We start from the raw sequence: 26,197 nt of genomic DNA on the forward strand, positions 1-26,197 counted from the left end.
AAACAAAACCAACTGTAACCCTCGTGTTATTAACTAAGAATGCTTTTTACAGAAATTTAGTTTGTTTGGGTCAATACATTGCTTGCCACACAGTCCAACTATAAATCAGCCCTAATCCAATTTAAACATAAAAGCTTCAAAACATCCTTGTGAAGAAAAGTACCCTAGAAGTCACTAGGACCAAACTGTAGTAGAGTTAGCATGAGACAACATAACATCTTCCTGACACACAAAGCTCAAGAACAGACATGAGTAATGCTACTTACTAAAATCGTCTATCATTACAGAGTTTTCTATTTTTAATTATGTTCAAGTATATAAAAAGTCTAGAAATAATTTAATGTAATTTATATTATTTAGAACTGGGTATACTCCCCCATCTCCTTTTGTTTCTGTAGGTGTTATTTTATTATGTTTGCTGGGGCCTCACAATGCAGCCCAAGTCTAGAACTCATTATGTGCCCAAAAATGACCTCAAACTTGAGATAATTCCCCTACCACAGCCTCCCAAGTGATGGGACTACAGGCGTGTGCCACCACATCCCATGCTAAAGTGTTTCTTTATAAAGACAACTGTTTTCCCTTCAGGCCTATCAGAGCCAAAACTAGGGCTGGAGTTAATTCAGTGATGGAGCGCATATCCAGCAAATGAAAGGCACTGGGTTTCATCCCCAACATGGGAAGAAAAACAATGCATCTCTGCACCTTTTACAGAGTTTTGGCTTAAAAATCTAAAAACAGAGCCGGGCGGTGGTGGCGCACGCCTTTAATCCCAGCACTCGGGAGGCAGAGCCAGGTGGATCTCTGTGAGTTTGAGGCCAGCCTGGGCTACCAAAGTTCCAGGAAAGGTGCAAAGCTACACAGAGAAACCCTGTCTCGAAAAACAAAACAAAACAAAAAAATCTAAAAATATTATCTATTTATAAATACCTATTACACATAAAATGTTCCAAGTTCTAAAAGTAGAAGCTTGATCAACTGACCTGAATAGACAAAGGAAGATCTGTGTATATGTATACAGATGTATAGGCATGCAGGAAATTTCTGTGCGTTCAAATACTTTTTCCCCACAAAGCACAACTATGAGGCAATCTAAAGGTAAATATCAAGTGACTCCTTTCTTTGGTTTGGAAGATGGGAAGATGCTCTACATCACTGCCTTCACTCTTTAGCTAAATCTTTGTACAGATGATGTCTTAGTCCTTAAGAATTCATTTCCTCACTAATGTTTCTCAAGAATGTCTGAAATTAGTGCTGACACATGGGGTGGGGAGATCAGACCAGCTAGCACACTGAACTGTGCAAACCACACCTGGGACTACAATTGACACTACCGCCTGCCTGTCTTCAAAGTATCCAGAACTTCAAATGCTGACCTCCATGTTGTATGTATCACAACTCAGAAAGCTGAATCACATACACAGAGCCAGTCAGAATTTTCATTTGATTTGAACATCAAAAATACTGAATTCTCCCCTCCCAGTCTTTGTTAAACTCAAGTAGGAACAATGCTGTTGTTCCCCCCAAAACAAAGACTGGAGACAGATGGAGGAGGCAGAAGAATAAGACTCCAACCTTCCCAGCACACAACTGACACAAAAAGGAACAAAACACCTCTTTTTAATAACACTTACTGTCTAATACCTTGGGAATGTGGATACTGTATTCATTAGCCGTAAAAGCTCACAGCTTAATAACTGTTAAGTTTATTACAGATCAAAGTTCATGACAGCATCATGAAACTGTCCAAGTTTTGTTAAATTTTACTACATAGTGCTCAAAAAGAGCTACTGATCAAGCTTAGAGTTTCTTCACTTGAATTTTCACTGTAGGTTTGATATTTAAAAGGACCTGGCTTATGTCATATAATTAAACTTTAGCCACCACATTATTATTATTATTATTATTATTTTGCTTAGGGAGGAGGAAAGTATCACAATCACAAAGATGTCCCCTAGCTCTTTACATGCTTAGTAACTTCTATCATCAAGGATAAAAGAAAGAAAAACCAAAAGCACAGCAAAGCAGGAAAGGGCAGCACATAAATGTTAAAACCTTACTTTATAGAACAAAGGCTGGGGTTGGGGGAGTTGATCCATTCTAAGAGAAGAGGCAGGTAGGATCTATGATCACTCACATCATCTCCAATAGTAACTGAAGCACCTTAGTTCTCTTTAACAAACTTACACTGTGTGTTCTATCTTGCCCCCTCTTCCTCTGCATTATTATAAAGGTAAATAAAGACAACTGGAAGCACTCTGAGACTAACTCCAAACCAACCAGCAACCTAAAACTGACCCACTGTATCATTATACATTCAAAACCAGCTAACTATTGGCAATTAGAGGTAAAGAAAATGTCAATATACTTCTTAAACTGTGTAGTCTTTAAGTAAATGAAAACATATAGCATATTACTAGCTACCCAATAAAATCTTTAAGAGGCAGCTGCAGCAGGAAAGCTCATATCATGTTGTCCTATATACTGGGCCAGAGTGGAACTTAACAGATTTTGAAGCCACAGGTCAAAAACTCACTGGGGACTTCACAGCTACTATGGAACTCCATTGGTTAGCATCTGGAGCTGGCTCATTAGATGTTGAGATAACAGACTTATTTTTCCCCCATATATGGCACAGTTTTCAAAGTTTTGTCTTATTTTCCTTTATGATATAAAATCATAAGGGTAACTAACTTTGAAAAAGATGCCAAATGGTAAAAAAAAAAGCCAGGACTTACCTGAACCCACATGGGCCAGCTCAACACTACCCTGGAGTTCTATGGTAGCTGTGTAACATCACAGCATGGTTTATGCTGTGGGGTCAGGGTGGACCTGGAGACAGCAGGCACAATTTCAGGAACCCTTAAAGAGAAAAGTTAGTTTTAAATGGCAGTGTTCAGAATGTCCTGAAGGATGATGGTCAGTAGAAAGATACACATGTGGCTGGTTGTATTGTCTAGGCAGTTTCCTCTACCTAAGGCTTAAATTATTTAATTGATTTTGGGTATTAACAAGAAAACTATCCCACTCAGTAACCAATTTTTTAAAAAACATCCTTGTATAATTTATAATCATAAACCTGGGCTCAAATATTTGCAAGGAATTTTTAATACTCAAATAAGAGTTATATTTTTGTGAGTATGCATGTGTGTATGTACATATGCCTACAGAAACCAGAAGAAAAGGTCACTAAGTGCCCTCTCAATCACTCTCCACCTTACTGCTTTGAGACAAGGTCCTCACTGAACCTGAAGATAGGCTGGGCAGCCAGCAAGGCCACAATCCTGCTCTACAGAATATGGGTGACACGTCTGCAGCCACTCCTAGCTTTTTACATGAGTGCCGGGATCTGAACTCAGGTTCTCACGCTCACACAGGAAGAAGCACTTTTACCCACTGAGCCATCTCTCCAAGATGAAAAACTGAATTATATTTTTAAGCCCTTAATATTTTTAACCATGCCTTCACACAGGCACAAGAACAGACAACTACAGAAATAATTTGAGCAGACCAAACTGTCTCCTAGTTTCATTTTTCACACTGTAACCAAAGGTAACAACAAGCTTAGCCCAGCCATTTCTATTCTAGAAGTGTCTCAGAACAGTGACCTTTCAAAAAACAAGAAATCAGAGATTGAAAATAGTTTTTATTATTCATTTGTATTTTATGTGTATGAGTGTTTTACCTACATGCCTAAATCCATGTATTCTATATACATGTCTGGTGCCAGAGGAGGCCAGAAGGTGGTGAATTCCCTGAAACTGGGGTTACAGATGGTAGTGAGTGTTGGGAACTAAACCCAGGTCCTCTGCAAATGCAGTAAGTGTTCTTAAGCACTAAGTCATCTCTCCAGCTCTGAAAATAATTTCTTAAATCCAATTATATTTAGTTCTTAAAAGATGAAAACTTTTTTTTTTTTTTTGAGACAGGGTCTCATGCATCCTAACACACTACACATCTGGAAACCTTGAACTTTTGATCTTCCTACCTTTACTTCCCAAGACTTGAAATTACAAGCATGAGCCACTATGCCTGGTTTGTGTGATATCCCACTACAGGGATGCTGGACAGGCATTCTTCTAACTGGGCCATAACCCTACGTCCAAATGAAAACATTTTAATCTCTCCCACCACTATACTTTCTCTCTCTCTCTCTCTCTCTCTCTCTCTCTCTCTGTGTGTGTGTGTGTGTGTGTGTGTGTAAAATATGCTGGCCTCTTAACTCACAGCAATCCATTTGCCTCAGCCTAGACTTCCAAATGCTAGGAATACAAGCATGAACAATGCTAGGCCAAACGCCTAAATTTGATGAAATAACAAATATGCCAGTAAATGATAGACAAATAAATAAAACATGATAATACAATAATACAATAGAATATTACAATACAATAGATATAATATTGTAGATAATACAATAGAATATTATTCAGTCTTTAAAAGGAAGGAAATTCTGGGGCTGGCAAGACGGCTCAGCAAGTTAAGGGTGCTTGCAGCCAAGCCTGACAACCTGGGGACCCACATATTGGAAGAAAAGTGACTCCTAAAACTTGCCCTCTGTCCTCTACCCTCATGCTGTATGGCCCATGGGCACATGCACACACATATACACAAAAATAAAGTCATTAAAAAATTAAGGAAGAAAACTGACTCATGCCACAACATATGAACCTTAAAAGACAATATGCTAACTAGAATGGGTCAGTTACAAAAGACCAAAACACCATACAATCTCATTCATGTGCAGTACTTAGAGTAGTTAAATTCACAGACTGTATAATGCAGTTGCTGGGGTGGGAAATTGAGTCACAGTTTAATGTAAGATGAAAGAAGTGCTGAAGGTGGTAGGGGTGGGTGGCTACACAGCAATGTAAAACTAACACCACTAAGAGTGAGGCAAGGGGTGGCGCAGTAGACTGCATGCCCAGCATATTCCAGGACTCAATTCCCAGCACCAAAAATTAAACTGGATTAAAATGGTAAAATGTATATGTACTTTACCACAATTAAATTCTAATTTTGTGTTTTGTTTTGTTTTTAAGACATGAGGGGGCTGGAGAGATGGCTCAGAGGTTAAGAGCACTGACTGCTCTTCCAGAAGGCCTGGGTTCAGTCCCAGCACCCCCATGGGACTAATAACCACCTATAACTCCAGTTCCAGGGGATCTAGTGTCCACTTCTGGCCTCCTTGTGCACTGCACATATGTGGTGTAAACCTCTAAGCAGGCAAAACACTCATATACACAAAATAAATAAATCTTAAAATACAGAGAAAGACAATGATACACAGGCATTATTCAGAGATATTAGAAGCACTGCTAAAATAACTTCACCTCTGCAGTATTCCTCCCTCTACTAAAAGCAATACCTAACTAAATCTATATCACAGAAAAACCTAAAATTCCAAATTGAGACACACTCTACAAAACTGGAATTTTTAAAAACATTAATGTCATAAAAAAATAATTTTAAAAAATTGGCACTGCTCTAGACTAAACCACTGAAGAGACAAAACAACTGAACACAATGTCATCTGCCTTGGTTCAACAGGGTGGGGCAAAGCATTCAGAGGAACTGGTGAAATGTGGACCTCAGTACTCCATTTCCTGTGTAATTATATCCTGTGATTATGTAGGGAAAACATCCTTGTTATTGGGAAATATATGCTAAAAGATTGAGGAGCAAAGTGTCATATGTCTTTGGCTAAAGTGTTTCAGGAGAAACAGTCCAGTGAGAGAGAAGACAAAGTAGACAATGAAAAACCATGGCAAGGCTATGTAACCCTGTGCTCTGCTTGTAACTTCCACACAGACTGTAAAGTTTTTCAGAATAAGCTGATGATGAAAGGTAGCGGTCTTCAAAGTAAGACCGGGAATGAGAAGAGAAAATAAGAAAAATGATTTTTTATCATTTTTTAAAAAGAAGCCCAACTATCAATGCTTAGGTTTTGCTCCCAATATACACAACTCATTTTAAAAAGGCTTTTAATTTTGTTTGTTTTAGACTAACACTAACTCTAAGCACATCCTTTCATAGTCCATTATGTAGCTCAGCTATCCTCCAACTTGTGGCAATCTTCCTGCCTCAGATTTCTAAGTGCTGGGGCTACAAGCATATACCACTACATCCAGTCACTGTCCATTTTTAACTAAAGGTCTTTACTAATTTAATGACCCATATATTGTATCATATAATCATATGTATAATCAAGAATCACCAACACAAGGCCCTGCTTTGAGAAACAGCAGAAAGAAGGTACTGTATCCATATAGTACCACATTTCTTTTCTCAGCATAGGAAGTACAAACTGCTAGTTGGCAAGCCTATGTGATCAATCATTTCTGAAAGCCAGAAAACATGTCTGAAACATACCAAAAGCAACCAGAAGAAAACTGTTAGGGCTCTATATCTGCCAGCACCAATCATCAATTTGCCTTATATACTCCATTCCTAGAAGTTTTGCTTTTTTTTTTAAACCCTCAGTGTCAAGAAGTATTCAAATATCAAAATAAACTGCCCACTATCAATTAACAGTGAAAAGGAAGGGGGTGTTATGCGTACCCATACATGTATGCGTTCCCTATTTCTTTAATTAGGACCTTTTATATTGCTGAGAACTCAGTTCAAAAAATCATGATTTAAAATGCTATTTTATATTCAAAGTTCCAAAATCATAGAAAAAATCCTTAAACTCTCAAAACTACCTGAAGACAATTACTTCTTTCATAGTGCTAAATATAAACTACCTGAGATAAGTAAATCCATGAGCAAGAATGTGTATAGAGCAAAAGATACTGAGTTGTTTTTGCTTTTTGTTTTTGAGACAGGGTTTTACTATGCAGCCCTAGCTGGACTGGAACTATATAGACTATGTAGAGACCTTGAACTCACATAGATCCACCTGCCTCTGCCTCCCCAGGGCTGGGATTAAAGGCGAGCAGCACTACGCCCACCTAGATGCTGAGCTGCAATAGCTATAACCACACACCCCACATTAAGAGTACAACACAAAGTTAAGCAATGGCATACAAAGGATGCACCGCCAGCGTCCTAGAGGCTCATTTTCCTTTTATGGATATAGCACCAAAGATTTCCTACAGGAGTCTGAATATATTTTTGATTCCATTAAAAGTCTTTAATATAATATTTTTGTTCAAAAGGCAGGGTTGTCCAGTTTTAAATGTCAAAGACTATTAATTAATAAGATACCAGATATTTTTGTCTGGTTCTGCCTTCATTCATATGTAAAGTAACGTATTAAGTACAGGATACTAAAGCAGAGAAAATCTTTCAGTAGAATATTCAGTTTGGCAAGAATATAAAATCAAAGTTCATCAGGCAGAGTGGCACATTGCCTGTAACCTCAAGGTTACAAGGTAAGTGGAAGCATGAGGATCAAGAATTCAAAGTCACCCTCCACTACACAGACAGTTGGCGGCAGATCTGGGCATGTACATGAGACTCTGTCCTAAAAGAAGGAATAAAATGAAATAATTAAATTAAAATTCACAGTTTAGCACTCAAACAACCACAACTGAAACCTAACAAGGTAGTGAATGGTTTTATTATTCCTCTCTCAATTCCCAAGAGATGATTTCTAAAGCTGATATATTAGAACAAATGTCTGCTACTGAGCCCACAACATGGAAGTAATGATTGTAAGGCAATTCCTTAAGGAAGGAAGATTTCTAAAGATGGAAAATAAATTGTCCAAACAGTCTATGAGGTATACTGGACGGAAATAAAACCAACACAAGCAAATCAAACAGAACAAACAGGACACAAAACCCCACACAAAACATTAAGTGCAAATAATCTGGATGCTATGAACTATCAGCAAGAGACAGACTACCCTAGGATACAAGAAGTTTCATATAGGCATGTTTATTTTACTGCCTTCACAAGAAGGGCAAGATGCATCAACCATTATTCAAAAGCTCTAGAAACTGATCCTTCTGATCTAGTGCTCAAGCAAACGGAAGTCTCTCCCACCTCTGCTGTGGGATGTCCTTCTGTATGCTGTGAATATGTGTTGCTCTGATTGGTTGATAAATAAAATGCTGATTGGCCAGTAACCAGGCAGGAAGTATAGGTGGGATAAGAGGAAAGTTGAGTCAGGAATTGCCAGCCAGACATAGAGGAAGCAAGATGATAAGGCAGAGCTGAGAAAAGGTACCAAGCCATGTGGCTAAACATAGATAAGAATTATGGGTTAATTTAAGTGTAAGAGCTAGTCAGCAATAAGCCTGAGCTAATGGCTGAGCAGTTATAATTAATACAAGCCTCTGTGTGTTTACTTGGGGGACGTGAGTGGGAGAGATTTGTCCCAACTGTAGGCCAGCCAGGACACAGGAAAACTTGCAGCTACAGAAAAAGACTAGCAGCAGCATGTCTCCTCAAGTTAGTTTCTGTACAATGTCTTTCCACCAGACAACAAGAGAACTCTAAGCCGCCTAAGAACTGGTGCAAACTAAAGATAAATTTTCTGGTTTTGGTTTTTTCCAATTAGTTGAGGGCTGGAGAGATAGCTCAGTAGTTAAGAGCACAGGACCCAGGTTCAGTTCCCAGCACCCACACTATAGCACACAGTCATCCATCTGTAACCCCAATGCTATCCTCTGGCCTCTGTGAGCACTAGGTACATCGTGTGTGTGTGTGTGTGTGTGTGTGTGTGTGTGTGTGTGTGTGTGTGTGTGTGTGTACATATACATATATATACATAAGAAATACTTATAAATGCTTTTTTATTTTTTAAATAAAAATGTATTTATTTCTCATTGTTGCTCTAACAAATTACCACACATTTCTTGACTTATAACTATAAAGCTTTTTATCTTAAAATTGAGAAGCCCAGGATGGTGATATACTCCTTTAATCCCAGTACTCAAGAGTTAGAGGTGGGAGGATCCAGAATTTAAGGCCATCCTAGGCTAAATAGCCAGCCTTGACTCTAAAGAACCAATGAACCTGAAGTATCTTCAATGGTTTTGTTATGGTTAGTTTTCTTGCTATAATTAAAAACCTTATGCCATCCCAACTGACAATACCACAATCTATCTAAAACTAGTCTGACTTTCTTCAGTGTAATTGAGCTTAATTTTGTTTTCATTAATATAAAATATCCTTTTAACTAGATATGGATTTCAAAACTAAGATTTTTTTTATTAACATGAGATTGATTACACTGTATGAATTTTGTTTTCTACAGAAAAAGAAAAATACCACTAATACAAACATTTTTACCAGCTTACTTCCTTTGAAAATAAAATTTTCAATAGACAAGTTGGAAACATCCATCCCTCTACAATTAATACCAAAGCAAGTTGAGTTTTATTTATGTGTGTTGTACAGACGTGTATGTAAAGATGGGCTTGCATTTGTGTGCATGTGAAAAGGCCAAAGATTGGCATCAGATGTCTTCTTCCTCTAACACTATCTTATTTTCTGAGACATATTCTGCTACACTGGCTAGGAAAGCACCTAGAATCCTCTTCTCTACTTCTCAGCTGAGATTACAGGAAGGCACTACAGCACCTGGATTTCTGGTTTTTTTTTTTTTTCAATGGGTACTTGGAATCTGAACTCAGGTCTCATGCTTAGGCAGCAAGCACTTTACTTACTGAGCCATCTCCTTGGCCCTGTAAACAATTTTTTTTTTCATGTAAAAAAACCTATACACCTTTTTTTTTTTTTTTTTTTTTAAATGGACAGGGTGTTTGTGAAACCAAACAGACAAATACATTCTGACAAATCTATTATCAAGCTGTAGTTCTACAGTCACAATCTGGCAGGCTAGTTTGGGCTTAGTATACAGAGGTTTAGCAAGGGAGCAAAAATCCAATTGACATCAAGATGGAAAATACCTCAAATATTGATTTTTCACAGAATAAAGTTATAAAAATTGCAGTGATACTAGATCAAATTTAACAATATATTTGCAGTTGACAGAAGAAACACAGTTTAATAGCTTTCTATATTTAAAAAAAAAACTAAACATGCACATAATATTGACTACTGAAGATAAACCCTTCTAGGCACTAGGATACCACTATGAACAAAAACTCCTGACATCCAAGAAGCTCAAATTTCAAAGCATATACAAATAACAAACAAGATGAATAAATGCATCAAAAAGTGACAAGCATGGTTTAAAAATAAAATGATAGCAGTAGGGACAGGGCAAGGATGAAATTTTAAATTTATCAATCAGGAGGGCCTCCCTTAGAGGGAATCATCTGAGAAAGACTTGACAGTGGCCTGTTATTATTAGCTCAGTGGTAAAGCACTTACCTAGCAGGTCCAAAACCCTGGGTTTCATTCCCAGCACCAATAAATTAGTAGAGAAAAGACCTGAAAAAGGCAATTTAGCAAACTCTGCAACCCAGACAGAAGAAAGGTCTGAGGTTGGTCTATAAAAAACAGAATACAGGAAGTTACCAGGTATTCTGAAGACAGGAATATCACAAATGAAGTTCTCCTTGGACTACATAGTGAATTCAAGGACAGCCTGGGCAACTTTTTAAGGCCCTATCTCAAAAGCAAAAGTAAAAGAGGATTGGGGATAAAGCTCAATGGACAAGCACCTGCTCAGCATACATAAAGCCCTGGGTTCAATTCCCCAATACTAAAGAAAAGGGAAAGAAAGGGAGAAAATGGAGGGAATGAAAGAAAGAGAAATGGTTGTCAGAATGCTATGAGCTGAGTACAACAGTAGATAAATCCCAGGTTAAATAATGTGTTGTTGGCTGAGGGGTGGAGGGTAGAGGGTGGGAAGTGGGAAGTTAGCTCTTACTCTGGAGCACATGAGTACATTATAATCAGCCTAGGAATGATCTGAAGGATGTCATCCCAACACTCCCAACATTTAGAAGTAGAAGCAGGAAGATTAGGAACTGCAGTATAGCCAAAGCTACATGGTCAGTTCAAAGCCAGACCTAGTCTCAAAAAAAAAGAAAAAGGAAAAAAGAAAAAAAAAGAAACAAAAAACCTGGATAGCCAAGAAAGACCCTATCTCAAAAACAGAAACAAAAAAAGAAAAAGAAAATTAAAAAGACAACTGAGAGATGGCTGAGTCACACTGGCCACTCAAGCATAAGGCCTGAGTTAAGATGCCCAGCACATGAAAAAGTCCCATAATCCAAGAACTAGAGAAGTAGACAAAAGGATCCCTAGAGCAATAGCCAGTCAGTCTAGCCAGCTTATGAAGAGACCCATCTCAAAATATAAGATGGAAGGCTGGGCAGTGGTGGCGCACGCCTTTAATCCCAGCACTTGGGAGGCAGAGCCTGGTGGATCTCTGAGTTTGAGGCCAGCCTGGTCTCCAGAGCGAGATCCAGGGCAGGCACCAAAACTACACAGAGAAACCCTGCCTCGAAAAAACCAAATAATAATAATAAATGAATAAATGAATAAATATAAATCTTGACAAAGAAATGAAGAAATCGGATAGAGAAAATATGGTATAGGAAAATAAAAGGTTAACAAAAGCTTCTGGAACATGGATTGTCATTGATCAAGATGGTAGACTGAGGGCTGGGGATGTAGCTCAATTGAAAGAGTACTTTTCTAGCATGAACAAAGCTCCACATAAACCAGATAAGGTGAACACTTCTGATCTCAAATCCATGAGGGAGAGGCAGAAGGATCAGAATTTCAGTCAGACCCTGTCTCAAAAAAAAAAAAAAGGAGTAAGGTCATAAACTGAGAAAGATCCCAATCCCTCACTGGCTCTGCAGTGAGTTTAAAATATTAACACATGGGAGCTGGAGAGACTGCTCAGCGGTTAAGAGCACTGACTGCTCTTCCAGAGGTCCTGAGTTCAATTCCCAGCACCCACATGGTGGCTCACAACCATCTATAATAGGATCAGATACCCTCTTCTGTGATGCAGAAATACATGCAAGTAGAACACTCATATATGTAAAATAAATAAATAAATAAAATATTAAGACACTATGGTGATATTTTATTTGTGCTGAAATGTGATTTTATTTGTATGTTAATAAATAAAAATGCCTGGGGGTCAGAGCTAATAGCAAGCCATAGCAGAAGTCTGGCAGTGGTAGCACTCGCCCTTAATCCCAATCACATGACAGGCAGATCTCTGTGTGTTTAAGGACACCACCAGCATGGAGACACACGCCATTAATCTCAGTACCAACCATAAAAGACCTAGAGGTCTGTATAGACAGGCAGTGATGAGGAGGTCATGTGGTTGGGTTTACAACCAATGAGAAGGCAGAACAGAAAGTCAATAAAAAGATAGATACACAGGAAGTAGCTCTCTTTCGGAGGGGAAGGACGGCAGTGGCAGCGAGGGATAAGAAAGGGTTTTAGTCTCAGCTCTTAGCTACTGCTCTGACCTCTTGGGCTTTTAACATTTGGCTCTGTGTTTCTTATTTATAAGACTGTTACATCTACAAGACACTTTAAGGAAGATTAGATTTTAGTAGATAATGTAAGTCTAGGGTTCAAGTACATGTGCTATAAGCACAGATTTAACTTAGGAATTGTATGAAGCTTGTGTCTTTGGACATGAGTCACAAATTGGAGCACAGTTTCACCAGGGAACTGTCTCAACACAGCTCCAGAACAAAAACTGTGTATTATTAGGTATTCTGCTGTATGCTCCAGCTACATGTTATCTAAGAGGAAAAGACAAGAGAGCTCTGCTTTTACCATCCCCAGGTAACACTTCTACTGACAGCACATTTGGGCACTGCCATCCCAACATCCTCTCACAACATGACATGACATGTGAAATTTACATCCAATAACCACAGAAGCTTGTTTGCTCAACACTGTTGATGCTTTCTCAATTAAGTCAACCTTCCTCAATCTTATTTTATCAACTTCAAAGCTGGTCTGACTATGAGAATCTTTTTCAATATTAAGTGAGAACATCTCATAATTTACACTCAGGATACAATTTTATGCTCAATATCTCTGCTTTACACACACACACACACACACACACACACACACACACACAATTTCTGGAGTTAAGGTCTCACTGTGTAGTCCAAGATGACCTGGAGCTCACAGAAACCCACCTGCCTCTGGCCTGAGTGCTGGGCTATGTCACTATGCCTGGCCTAGAGGTGATTTTTGATACAAAGTATCAATAACTCACAATGTACCCACATCTAATAAAACCTGGGGAACATGCAGGATGGTGATGGCTCATGAGTTTAATCCTAGCACTTGGGAAGCAGAGGAAGGAAGATCTCAGTGAGGCCAGTCTAGTCTGCAGAGTGAGTTCCAAGACAGCCAGCGCTGTTACACAGAGAAACCCTGTCTCAAGAAAAAAATCGTTTTCAGCACATGTCACCTTTCTATTAGGCTTACTCCTTAGGTGGTTTTGTCTTTTTAATTAATCTAACATAATGTAAACAAGCTCTTTTCTCTTTTTAAAGTTAACATAGTTGAATGATATTTACACATCAGGATATGACTACCCAACAGACACAGGTCCTTAACTTTTGACCTTATGGTTAACATTACTCAGCTAATTCAGCAAAGACAGACTCCACCTTACCAAAAGTCATACACAAGGACCAAAACAACAACAAAGAAATCTGTAAATGAATTAAGATCAGATCACACTGGCCATACATTTTTGCTCTGTCATTTAAAAATGAATTCACTGCTGTTAAAGTAAGAATTAAGAATATGTAAAATAAAATAAATGGTAGTACCAAGAAGGCATAAAGACATGAAATACTAGCAATCATAAAGACAAATATGCTGACTGGTCTACCTTGTGCTTACAGAGAGGGAAAAAAATTTAAAAACATTTTTTCTCCTGGTATCCTCTGACTTAAGGCACTATAAACTCTTGATTCCTAAAAGAATTCTATAACCCTCCAAAAGGGTAAAGAAATTGGTTCATTTCCATCTGTAAATTTATATACACTATTTGTATTTTAACCATCTGATTAAAATACAGATGGCATACTACCACTGCAAATGTGATTTTAAGTATTACAAAGGCATACAAGTAATTAAGACAATCACAACACAAAAGGTCATATAATTCATTAATTTGAATGAGATATTCTGGAGGTCAATATAATTCTAATCCAACTTCTTGAAGTCACATTTTTGTGATATTTTTAACAGAAAGCACATTAGTGGGATGGGGGTGGAAGGAAGAAGGTGTTAACTTCCTTATGGGTAAAAGGTTCCCTTTAGGTAACAAAAATCTTTTAGGGCAAAGCAAAGATAACTGTATAACATTATGAACGCATTAAGTGGTACTAAATATATAAATTTGATCCCAATAGGAAAAAAGTAATAAAAAACCCCGAAGAAAAGGGATGAAATAAGACAACAAAGTCAAAGGATATGGTTCATGGCTCAATGGAAGGAAAATCAGAACAGTTGCTAAGTGTTACTATGACTAAACTTCAGCAGCTCAACTGCTAGGACATACATTTTGACATTATAAATTTAAAAAAAAAAAACTTTCAGATTTCATAACTGAAGAGATAGGTTAAGAGCACTGACTGCTCTTCCAGGGGACCCAGGTTCAATTTCCAGCACCCACATGGCAGCTCACAATCCTCTGTAATGCAGTCCCAGGGGATTCATTGCCCTTCTGGCCTGCACAAAGGACTGTACACATGGTACACAGACATGAATGCAGGCAAAACAACCATGAAAGTTGAAGAAAATTAAAAAGAACTTCACAGGTTTGGGGATTTAGCTCAGTGGTAGAGAGCTTGCCTAGCAAGCTCAAGGCCCTGGGTTCAGTCCTCAGCTCCGGGGACGGGACGACACTTCACATTTCTTCTGTTTTTAAGATTTATTTTTTAATTGTGTGTGTGTGTGTGTTCATGTGGCTATGTACAACTGGGTGCACGTGCCCATGAAAGTCAGAGGCATTGTATCCCCTGGAGCTGGGGTGACAGATGGTTGTGAGCCATCTGATATGGGTGCTAGGAACCAAACTCAGGTCCTCTGGAAGAAAAGAAGTGCTCTGATACCGAGCCATGTCTCCAGCCCTGAGAACCCTCAGATTTCTTGAGGACTACGTCTATATCTTCCATACTCATGGGACTACTCCAGAAGGTTAAATCACATAGGGGAGGGGCACTATTGTTCCACACCAAGTTAACCTTAAAAATCACTTAAATATTTCTAAACAAAAGTGATGTCAAAATAAGCAACCCACAGAAATAATTTAAATAAAAAATCCAAACACCTAATTTACTGGGGGGGGGGGGGACTTTTAAGAATCAGAATACTTTCTGACAGGTAGATAGATCTCTGTGAATTTGAGGCCAGCCTGGTCTACATAGTGAGTTCCAGGACAGCCAGGGCTGTGTAGAGAGACTCTGTCTTGTAGAGAGACCCTGTCTCAAAACAAAACAGAATTAAGTAACACCTTTATGAATTATACCACAAATTATTAATTCATCAAGTTAGTAACTGGAGAAAAATCCTCCATCCACCTGTCTCTGTCCTTTAACATCTCTGAACAAACAATCGTGACTAATATTATTTGTTTCTTTATGAAAGCATTGAAAACACAATACACATAAATCATAATCTAACTATGGAATCAGCTGGCTATGTGAAATCAGTTCCACCAAGTGTGTAAATATTTACTACATGACATTCATGTTAAGTTAACATCAGCATTTTCAAGGTCAATGTTATGTTCGTTCAACTTCTTGGATCACACATTTTTATGGTATTTTTAACTTCTGACTAAAGCCTTTATCATCACAAGATGCTCACACTGTTTACAAACACCAAGAAAGAGCAGCTGGTGTTCCTCTGTCACATCTTGTTACAATAAATAAGAGAAACAATTTTAAACTTCAGGTATATACTTTCTCCCTAATGTGTTCAGTCTCTTTTACTTAAAAGCTTTCTCTCATGTACACAAGTGGGCACTTTGGTACAAGGCAGACAAGGTAAAAAATACAGACCTTTATATATGTATACTTGAGCTATCACACCAAATGAGTCAAATGCTAAGTAATGTTTTCAAGCCATTTTCAATGCCTTTTCCCATCTCATTCAAAATAATGCAAAAAAACAGAAACTTACCCACACAGGCATTGAGGAATAGCCAATCAGTCTTTTTCATCCTATTTTTAATCTGCTTTAGTTTTTTAAAGTCCACTTCAAGTTCCTCCTTGCTACCAACAGCACCAGCCAATTCAATTCTCTGAAAATCCATTTTCACTTCAGAGTCCCGTTTCGTAGTTGGAGGCGATCTTCTTTGGCTATTACCACTACTGCAGCTCCCCCTCCATCGAGCTCTGTCTTGTTCATTTATTATTGAAGAAGCCTCTTCAGTCTCTGCCAACTCTATTGCTTCAATGTTATTAGGTCTGGGATGATCACAAACAACACATTTTTTAGCCTTAGCCCAGTTTTCATATGTGCAAACAGAACAAGTCCAATGCTGGGTCCTTGTATTCAGTTTATTTCTATCATTGTACTCTTCACAGGGATCAACAGAAAAAGCAACTGGTCTTGAACCAGATCCTGAGGATTGAGGAGATTCTGTGGGACTCCTGGTCCTACGTTGGGATAAGCACTGGGTACATCTGATTGCTCTTGGCCAGTTCAAATATGTGCACATGTGGCATGACCATTTATTTGCATTTTCCATGCTGTATGAAGACTTAACCCTTGGTCTTGCACTAGAGTCTGGACAAATCAAAGGACTACTTCCACCTTCAGTACTGGAAGGATCCCAATCTCTACCAACATCACTTGAACCACTTTTAAATGGATCTTCTGTAATAATTGTTCCACTGGGTCTCTGGGCACGACACATAGTACACTTGATTGCAGACGGCCAATTTTCATACGTACAATATTCACAGGCCCACTTAATCCCATGTTCTGACATTGTGTACTTCTTGAAGTGAGTTATGTCAGGCAGGAAGCTATAAATAATTAGGACACTGTTATTAAAGTAATAGCTACATAATTCCACCTCTGAAAATATGTCCCCAAAAATAAAAATACACTTCAACTTAGAAAATATCTATATCTTAAAAGACACATGTAAATTTTCTTACTGGATTATTCTACTTTTGTTTGGGGACTTCCAGAGAGATACTGGGGATAAATTCCCAAAGAAGCTCTTAGACTTTAGAATTTAATGAAAGTTTACTTTGGACTGCTGAAAATGATAAGAAGAAATGAATACAGACTTGTTCTACAGGGGAAGAAGATAAAAATAGTAAGTCACTAGTAGAAATTAGTCAATTTCAGCTCAGCTGTCACCACTAATTTAGAAGTTTAAAAGACCTGTAGGCAAGGAAAAGAACACAAACCAAATAGTACCTTAAACATATAACCACTTTCAAATTACAAACAATGTGGATCATGCTATTTATACTATGTCTGATCCACAAATTCCGAAGATCAAAGTCCTACCTAATTATCTTTGCTAAGGGAGAAAATAGCTTGAAAGTGCTAATTATTCACTGCTTTTAATTGGCACAGATAGAAAAGAAAGATGCTGAAGAGCACTGATCACAATTAACAAAATAACATGATAAGCTAGAAATAGTTCTGATATTCTGTATCCTCAAAATCTAATTACATTTGGAGTAAAAAAGTTACTCCTTATCACCTATACTCTCAGGAAAGCCAAATGGACAAAATGTCTCTAAGAAAACTATTAGCATACTCATGTCAATCTATTTTTGATTGTTCACATTTGATATTTTAAAAATTAATACACTAAAGTTTAATATTAAAAACATATTTGCTATCTAAAAGGTCCTAGAAGGTGGGAATACTGGCAATGCCTATAATCCTAGCGCCTAGAAGGCTGAAGCAGGAGGATCTTGAGACTGAAGATAGCTTGGGCTACACAGTGAGAGACAAGTCAGTTAATAAATATTCCTAGGGCTCTACAGTGGGCTTACTAATACTACACTATAATGAAGACTTTATTGTTTAATGACAACTAATTCATAAGTGAAGCAGTTTACATGGCAAATTTAATGATATTTTAATAATTTAAATTAGAAAAGGAAACAACCTCTCAATTTTTCAATCTGTTCTAAATTTAGTACCTCCCCCATGATCTATTTTAACCAGGAAAGAGAAAAGTTTCCTAGGCAGAATGATGGGTATTTTTCCTTCTTTCTGAACTTTGGATAAGTATATTCTGTTCCTGCCTATAAAATCTACACCCTACATACAGAGTGACCTTTGCTAAGAGGACAACTTCATAGAAAGGATGCTATTTAGTAGCTAAAATAAAAAGCACACTTACTAAGATTTTAGTTTCCATGCTATAACCTCCACCTTGCACATGGTTACAATAAAGGAAAATCAGACCAAAGACAAGATTCAATCTTCATGCTGGCTCAGACTCTGACTTCCTCAGGAGATACTGCAAAACGTGTAAGTGGTTCTGTCTGACTGTGAATAGCTATTCCTGTAAAGGAGACCAAAACTGAATTTCACTTATAGCCTTCTATATTCAAAAGTACTTTTAGAAAGCCTAAATTTTAATCAATTCCATTTTAATTATACTTATTTTAATAACGGACTATTATATTTAGAATTTTTACTTTAACACAGCAAGAAAAACAGCTAATTTATTGGGCTGGTCAGCCAAATTAAACATAAGAATTCCCTGCATAGTGTTGTATATGTGCACAGGCACATGCACACACACGTGTGTATGCATGTCTCCTTATTTTGTGGAGCCAAGGTCTCTACATGTAGGCCAGATTAGCCTCAAACTTGCAGTTCTTTTGCCTCAGCTTCCCAAATACCTATGGTTGTAGGCGTGTACCAATACAGCCAACAAGAGTATCATGAGTATGAGTGATGAGTCAATTCCAATCTGTATTACTGTAAAGGAAAAGGTAAGATGATCCAAATAAGTAAAAAAATAACTACTTATAATTTAGTTTGAAATTTTTTTCTCTTGTAATTGAATTTGAGGTCCCCCCATTACTTAATAACCAGGTAATTTGAATCATCTTGCTTAGACATTTTTAAACTGTGTGTGTGTGTGTGTGTGTGTGTGTGTGTGCGTACGTGCGTGCGTGCGTGCGTGCGTGCGCGTGCAAATGTACATATGGCAGCCAGATAACAACCTCAGGAATGTCATCCATCTCCTTTGAGACAGGCTCTCTTACTGGCCTGGAGCTCCCCAATTAGGCTAAACTGACTGGTCAGTGAGCCCCAAGGGATCCTCCTGTCTCAGCCTCCCCAGCACTGGGGTTCCAATAGCACACCTTTTTACTGCCTTTTTACCTGGGTGAAGGGATCAAACTCAGGTCCTTGTGCTTGTAAAACAAATGCTTTACCAAATGAGGCATCCTCCCAGCCTCTTGCTTAGATTTTTAAATTTTACTTTATACACACTGACTATACCCAATCTAACAGCACTGAAAGTGTGTTCAATGGCAGGGAACTATCATTATACAAACATACATAAAGTGGACAACAGAAATTTAGTGACAATATTCATATTCATTAGGCATTTCCTTCCTTTAGTTTTTTTCAGAAATGAAATGTAAATTACTTATTCATGCTATTGGAAAGCATAGCAAGCATGCAGAAAGTTACCATAACAAGAACACGTCATTAATAAACATACACTAAAGCAATTATAGTATTTCATTTAAAATATTTACATTCAAAATCCATGCTTGCTTTGATGCATTTTATATGTGCTTGTACTACATGCTCAACTAACAGCCAGTTATCTTTCTCCATGGAATCAGTGCTCTGTCATAACATACTTAAATTTTCAAGGCTGACAAAAATAAAGAACTGCCACTGATACAATCATATTGGAGCTCTAAGATGGCTCAACAGGTAAAGGTGCCTGCTGCCAATCCTGACAACCTGAGTTTATTCTTGGGATCCACATGGTAGGTGGAGAGAACTCCTGCAAGCTGTCCTCTGGCCTCCCCATGCTTGCCAAGGTACACAACTCACATAGGCACACAAAATGAAATTTTTAATGTAATAAAATTCAAAATAGTAATAATCATATCAAGACTAGCTTGGAGGCAGGGTTCAATGGAGAGCATGTCACCCATATGCAAGGCCCTGAGTTAAATTTCAGCACTACATAATTATCATTACTATTCATCATAAATGCTATCATAAATGAAGAACAAACAGCAGCCTAATTTCCCTGCCCATTCTAAAAATACAGGTAACTTTGCAATTCCAAACGGAAATTCGAGGAGAACAAAAGAAGCACACTAGACTGTTTTCTATAGAGACACATACTCTGGGGAGTTGAAACTCCACCGGATACTGTGTTTTAGTAACTGAAAGCTACAATTCATTAGAGATCATCTGAGAGAGCCATTTTTATCTGTGGCATTCAGTAAATCAGAGTGAGGACAATGTGTGATTTTACATTCCTAAGAATTAACAGAAAGTATCCTTTTTCTTCCAGATTTGTCACACCTCATGAGGTATATAAAATTATTTTCAAGGAAAATAGTTCTAAGAGGGTTTCTTCTTTTAACAATTTTCTTTTAAATTGTGTGTATCTGTGTGTCCATGTAGGTGTGTGTGCACATAAGTGCAAGTCCTGCAGAGGCCAGAAGAGGAATTACAGGTGGTTGAAAGCTGGAAACCAAATGCAAGTGCTCTACAAAACAGTATTTGCTCTAAACCACTGAGCTATCTATCCAGCCCCCTTGCTTGAAAAAGAACTGTGACTAAATATCATGTTACCATATTATAGCCAAGTCATTTAACTTAGTAAGTCTAATTCTGCATGCAATCTAGGTTCCCAAATTCTATTCAAGGACTCATATTTCAATAAATTGGTACAATAAAATCTGCATAACAGAGGCTTTTAAAAGATTTTTTAACAGCTTATTATTTTACGTGCACTGGTGTTTTGCCTACATGAATGTCTGTGTGAGGGTGTCAGGTCCCCTAAAACTGGAGTTAGAGACAGTTGTGAGCTGCCATGTGGGTTCTGGGAATTGAACCAGGGTCCTCAGGAAGAGCAGTCAGTGCTTGCAACCACAGAGCCATCTCTCCAGCCCCATCTCTCCAGCCCCGTTAAAGAATTTTTTTTTTTAGCTCCTGGATTCATTTCTCCACAGAATTATATGTGTTACACTTGAACCAAGTAACATTTGTCTTAGGAGTCACAATTATATCCATTTCTTCTTAAGAAGTCTTTATCAGAGCTGGAGAGAGAGTTCACTGGCTAAGAGCAGTTGGTGTTTTTGCAGAAGACTCAGGTTCAGTTTCCCAGCACCTACATGGCATCTCACAACCATTGTAACCCAAGTTCCAGAGGATCCAATGCCTTCTGACCTTCACATACCAGGCAAACATGTGGTGTATACACACACACACACACACACACACACACACACACACACACACACACGTGCAGGCAAAACAAACCTAAAATAATTTAAAATTACATTATTCTGCTTAGTTAAGTCTTATTTATGAATTATTACTAAACACTCAAGAAACAAAGCCACATTTAATTTATGCCTCATGAATTAGGTACTATACTACAAATCTTGACCCTCTATTAAAGTGATGAAGTGCTGGCCTGGCCTACCCAAAAACACCTGCACCCCACTGTTAAAAAAAAAAAAAGCAAAAGACACATATGAAACACATATGAATAATCCTCATCAAGCACAAACTCTTTAAAAAACAAACTGTGATTAAGTTCAGTTGTCAAATGAGAAATTTTTCAAAAGAATTAATGACAGCAGTCTTAAAGTGTTTTTTTTTAACTTTAACATAAACTATACATAATATGTAGTTACTAATGTGAAACTGTGGAGATTTATAAATGTTTGCAGGGCATCTTAAAGGACTATAGAAAATGAAAGAGGGTACACACACACAATTTTCAAATTCTCTTAAAATATTACAAAGTAATTCTGAATTACAAAATTTATATAAATTAAAAAAAATCAAAAACATTGGTGGTAGTGTCACATGCCTTTAATCCTAGCACTTGAGAGGCAGAGGCAGGTGGATCTCTGTGAGTTCAAGGCTAGCCTGGTCTACAGTGTGAGTTCCAGGACAGCCAGGGCTACACAGAAAAACCCTGCCTTGAAAAACCGGAAAAAAAAAGGGGGTGGGGGGGGAGAAAGAAAGCTCTGCTTGACTCTTAAGCCAAAATTCCCACTCAATTTCTCTTTTCTCATCTTCCTATATCACTAGCTTCCTCACAACCATCAGGAAAAACAGTGGTGCTACAGCAGGATCCTGACGACATAGAGAACCCACTAACTACAAACTTAATTCCATTCCAGAGCTCAGATAACTTATCAAATCCCCATTAAACCTCTTATCTTTTCTTCATAAGGCACTCCTATCCACATTCCACAAATGATACCACTCATATCCCTGGACCTCAGCAGAGAATCTCAGAATCACCTTGACTTCTGCCTTCTACACAATTTTTTCCCAGTAGTTTCCATCTGATCAGTTATTTGTTTCCACCCCACTGGCATCAATCCTTCCTCGGCTCAGGTCAGAACTACCGTAATATCCTCCTAAGCACCTTTGTTTTCTAAACACATCCAGCTGACTGTTACCACAGCACTCCTCTTTTCTGAAGGTTTCTCCAATACAAACTCAGTTCCCTCCTGTAACACACACAAGCCCACTCACTCACTTCCATACACACGACACATACCCTCAACTTATTGACATGTCATCACTCCCAAAGATGCAGACATAAAGTCACTGCCTTAGGCTCATCCTTAAAACTCAGTTACAGTCTCATCACAGGAAGCTCTCAGATGACTCCAAGAACATTTCAAGCAATCATGCTTTTATTGATATGTGGAGTTACTGTATTTCCTCTTAGGATTAATTTCTGGAATATCAATTTCTAAGTTCACTGCCACCAATTTTCAATCAGGGCAGCGAAGGTTTCCAAAACCCCAGGACAAAGCCTACAGACCAATACATTGTGTTTTATAAGACCAACAAAATACAGATAATGTCACATTCTATAACCTGGAAAAAAGCAACAGTGAAGCTTTTGAGCAATCTCTGAACAAATTCTAGAGAGTAGATCAACTCCATGGGTAAAAGTGCAGAAGTACCAAGACCATGGTGAATGTGCTTGCAAGACAGTGTTAAGTAGGAAAAGGTAGGGCTTTGTCATTAGTTCATGTCTATAATCACAGCAGTTGGAATCAAGAGATACATTGGAAGTAAGCACAAGGTCAACCTGAGCTAAAGTCAAATTGTGTCTCATAATCCCAATTGCTGGGGACATAGCTGAGCAATATAACATATACCTGGCATGTTCCAAGGCCCTGAGTTAATTTCCAGTACCTAACACTACTGGAAAAAAAAAAAAAAAGTACCAAGCCACAGGCACTGGGAGCCCACAGCTGGCAGCAAAACCAGAAAAACTAGAAGGAGCCTTATGGAATACAATGAAAGACAACACTTTACCTAGAGAAGGTAAAATGCATAATGCCAAAGTTCTTAAAACAACACTACCAACAAAAAAACCTAGGAACTGAGAATGAATGTCAAGAGATTTCAAAGTTCAAATCAAGCTGATTTAAACAAACCAAATGAAGTAGTACCACCTTTCTGACTGACCTTTTAGGCTGGGGTTCATGTTTGATACATCTGAGATATATTCCTATCTAGCTAGACAGATTACAAACTGGCAAAAGCTAGCTATACACGTTTTCCCCCCCTTATCTTACCACACGAGTTACATATGAATCACCAACTATCTAAAGTGTTTCGCTGAAAATCATGGTCTTTACTGTGTCCTCCTCTCACTTCCCTCCCCATCAAAATATAAACAATGGATTGGAGAAATGGCTCAGCAATCAAGAGCACTGCTGCTCTTCCAGAGGACCTGGGTTTCATTCCCAACATTCACATGGTGATTTACAATCATCTGTAACTCTAGTTCCAGAGGATTCAACATCCTCTTCTGGAGGCCACAAGCACCATGAATGTGGGGAACAGACATACATGCAAGCAAAACTTTATACACATAAAATAATAAATTTTAATTTATAATAACATAAATAAATATGACCAGGTGTGCAGACACATGCCTGAAACCCCGGAACTAAGAAAAGTACAAGCAGGAGTATGTCAACTTCTGGACCAGCCTAGGCTACAGAGACAGTGTCTCAGAAATAAATGAACATGCATTGCATTAAAATGTAACTTATAATAAAAATAACATAATTTCCATAACAAAATTATAAAACATTTTTCCCCTGCTACTTTGATATTTGGAATATGAATAACTTATGGGGAAAAAAAGAAAAACCATAAAATTTGTCAAATAGCTTAGTCTGGAGCCTTCTGGTCCTGTGACCCACAACTAAGCACACTGTTCTCACCAGACTTCAAGACATGTTTTGGCTCTCCTATATTTCTCACTAGCTCTTCTCCCTCAATCTTTTTTATTTCTGATTTCAGGCACCAGAGTTCCTTGGTTGACACAGCTCTAATCACCAACTCACTCTTTTAGGAATTTCAATCAATCTGTGGTTTTACTTTTTTCCTTTCCTTTTTTTATTTGTATGTAGGTCACATGTAGGTCAGAGGACAACTTTCAGGAGTCAGTTCTCTCTTTCCACTATGGGTGTTACAGGGATCAAATTCAGGTCATCAGCTTTGGCAGCAAATACCTGTACCTGAGCCATCTCACTGGCTCCCATCTGTGGGTGTTAAATACTACCTATATGCTGATGATTCCCAAATTCTATTTCCAGTCTGACACTCTACCCAACTTCAGATTAATGAATCCAGTCGCCTCCAGAACATTTACTCAACTATTTAACAAACATCTCAAATTTACCATATCCAAAACTGAATTCTACATCAGAATTTCATGTTTCTAAGCTTCAGTTTAACTATTAACAGTTTAAAGGGACAAGACTACTAAGAATAAATTGTTTATTAAATACTTGTTCCAGCTGGGCAGTGGCAGCACACACCTTTAATTCCAGCACTCGGGAGGCAGAGCCAGGCGGATCTTTGTGAGTTTGAGGCCAGCCTGGTTCTAAAGAGCTAGATCCAGGACAGGCACCAAAACTACACAGAGAAACCCTGTCTTGAGAAAAGAAGAAAGAAAGAGAGAGAGAGAGAGAGAGAGAGAGAGAGAGAGAGAGAGAGAGAGAGAGAGAGAGAAAGAAAGAAAGAAAGAAAGAAAGAAAGAAAGAAAGAAAGAAAGAAAAGACAGACTATTCCATCCCTTGATACCTTAAAGTATGCCATTCTATGCCAGACTTCTGTATTAAAAATCTAAGCAACATGAACTACTATCACAACCCATGTACTGATTATTTGGATAGTGCTCCATAAAGGGCACAAGTACCAATTTTTTACAAATCACTAATTTTTGGTAGTGGTTCTGAGGAATAAAAAAAAAAAAACCCAGGGCTTTGCATGTGCTGGCAAGTACTCTGAGCTATAGTCCAAGTATCATCTAAAAATACTTCATACATGTGAAAACAATGTATAAGTAGATCTCAGAATTACCCTTCCTCTACAGAAATCACTGTTACCTAGGAAAGAGTCCCCTGTTATTAAATAAGACTGAACTGAACAAACCTGGTAAAAGTCCTCCCAAGAATGTGAAAAGTAGTACAAAATAAATTCAAGTTAAATAACAGTTATCAGACCAGGTGTGGTGGTGCATGCTTTTGAATCTCTGAGTTCGAAGCCATCCTAGTCTACAGAATGAGTTCCAGGACAGTTAGGGCTGTTACACAGAGAACCCTGTCTCAGAAAAACAAACAAACAAAACAAAACAAAACAACAACAAAAAACAGCTATCAGAATGACACTGGCCACACCAGCACTATGCCATTACTTAACCAAGGCGATTACCCATACTGCAACTAGATGATCTATCTTCATTCCACACAAACCTCTTTCTTTTAAATATTTTATTTATGCATGTGTACATGTTGAGTGTTGGGAACCAGATGTGTCCCCCGAAACTGGAGTTACAGGCAGTTGTAAGCCACCTGACGTTGGTGCTAGGAACACAACTCCTGGCCTCTTGCAAGAACAGTACATGGTCTTAACTATTGAGCCATCTCTCCAACCCCATTAAAGATTACCATTTCAAAGTGATAAAAATTTATTAACTAAGCCAGGCAGTGGTGGTGCATGCCTTTAATCCCAGCACTCAGGAGGCAGAGCCAAGCTGATCTCTGTGAGTTCCAGGCCAGCCAGTCTACAGAGT

The 26,197-nt window shown here is 38.2% G+C and overlaps 1 protein-coding gene across 4 annotated transcripts in view; it reads right to left on the reverse strand.

The window, feature by feature from the left end:
• The window catches only part of Zranb1 (zinc finger RANBP2-type containing 1), a 59,147-nt gene that overhangs the window by 22,707 nt on the left and 10,243 nt on the right, over positions 1-26,197 (reverse strand). Inside the window, exons 1-2 of one of the 4 annotated variants that reach the window (XM_028868650.2) lie at positions 18,257-18,495; positions 16,060-16,910 (exon numbers count right to left, since the gene is read on the reverse strand). In XM_028868650.2, the coding sequence (XP_028724483.1) occupies positions 16,060-16,910; positions 18,257-18,297 (892 nt within the window). In that variant the 5' untranslated portion in view covers positions 18,298-18,495. Of the gene's footprint in view, positions 1-2,738; positions 2,863-16,059; positions 16,911-18,256; positions 18,496-26,197 lie in introns of those variants that run through there. The other 3 variants (XM_028868675.2, XM_028868658.2, XM_028868665.2) reach the window with 3 other exon arrangements.

The sequence above is a fragment of the Peromyscus leucopus genome, chromosome 1, assembly GCF_004664715.2.
Source record: "Peromyscus leucopus breed LL Stock chromosome 1, UCI_PerLeu_2.1, whole genome shotgun sequence".
NCBI classification, from domain to species: domain Eukaryota; kingdom Metazoa; phylum Chordata; class Mammalia; order Rodentia; family Cricetidae; genus Peromyscus; species Peromyscus leucopus.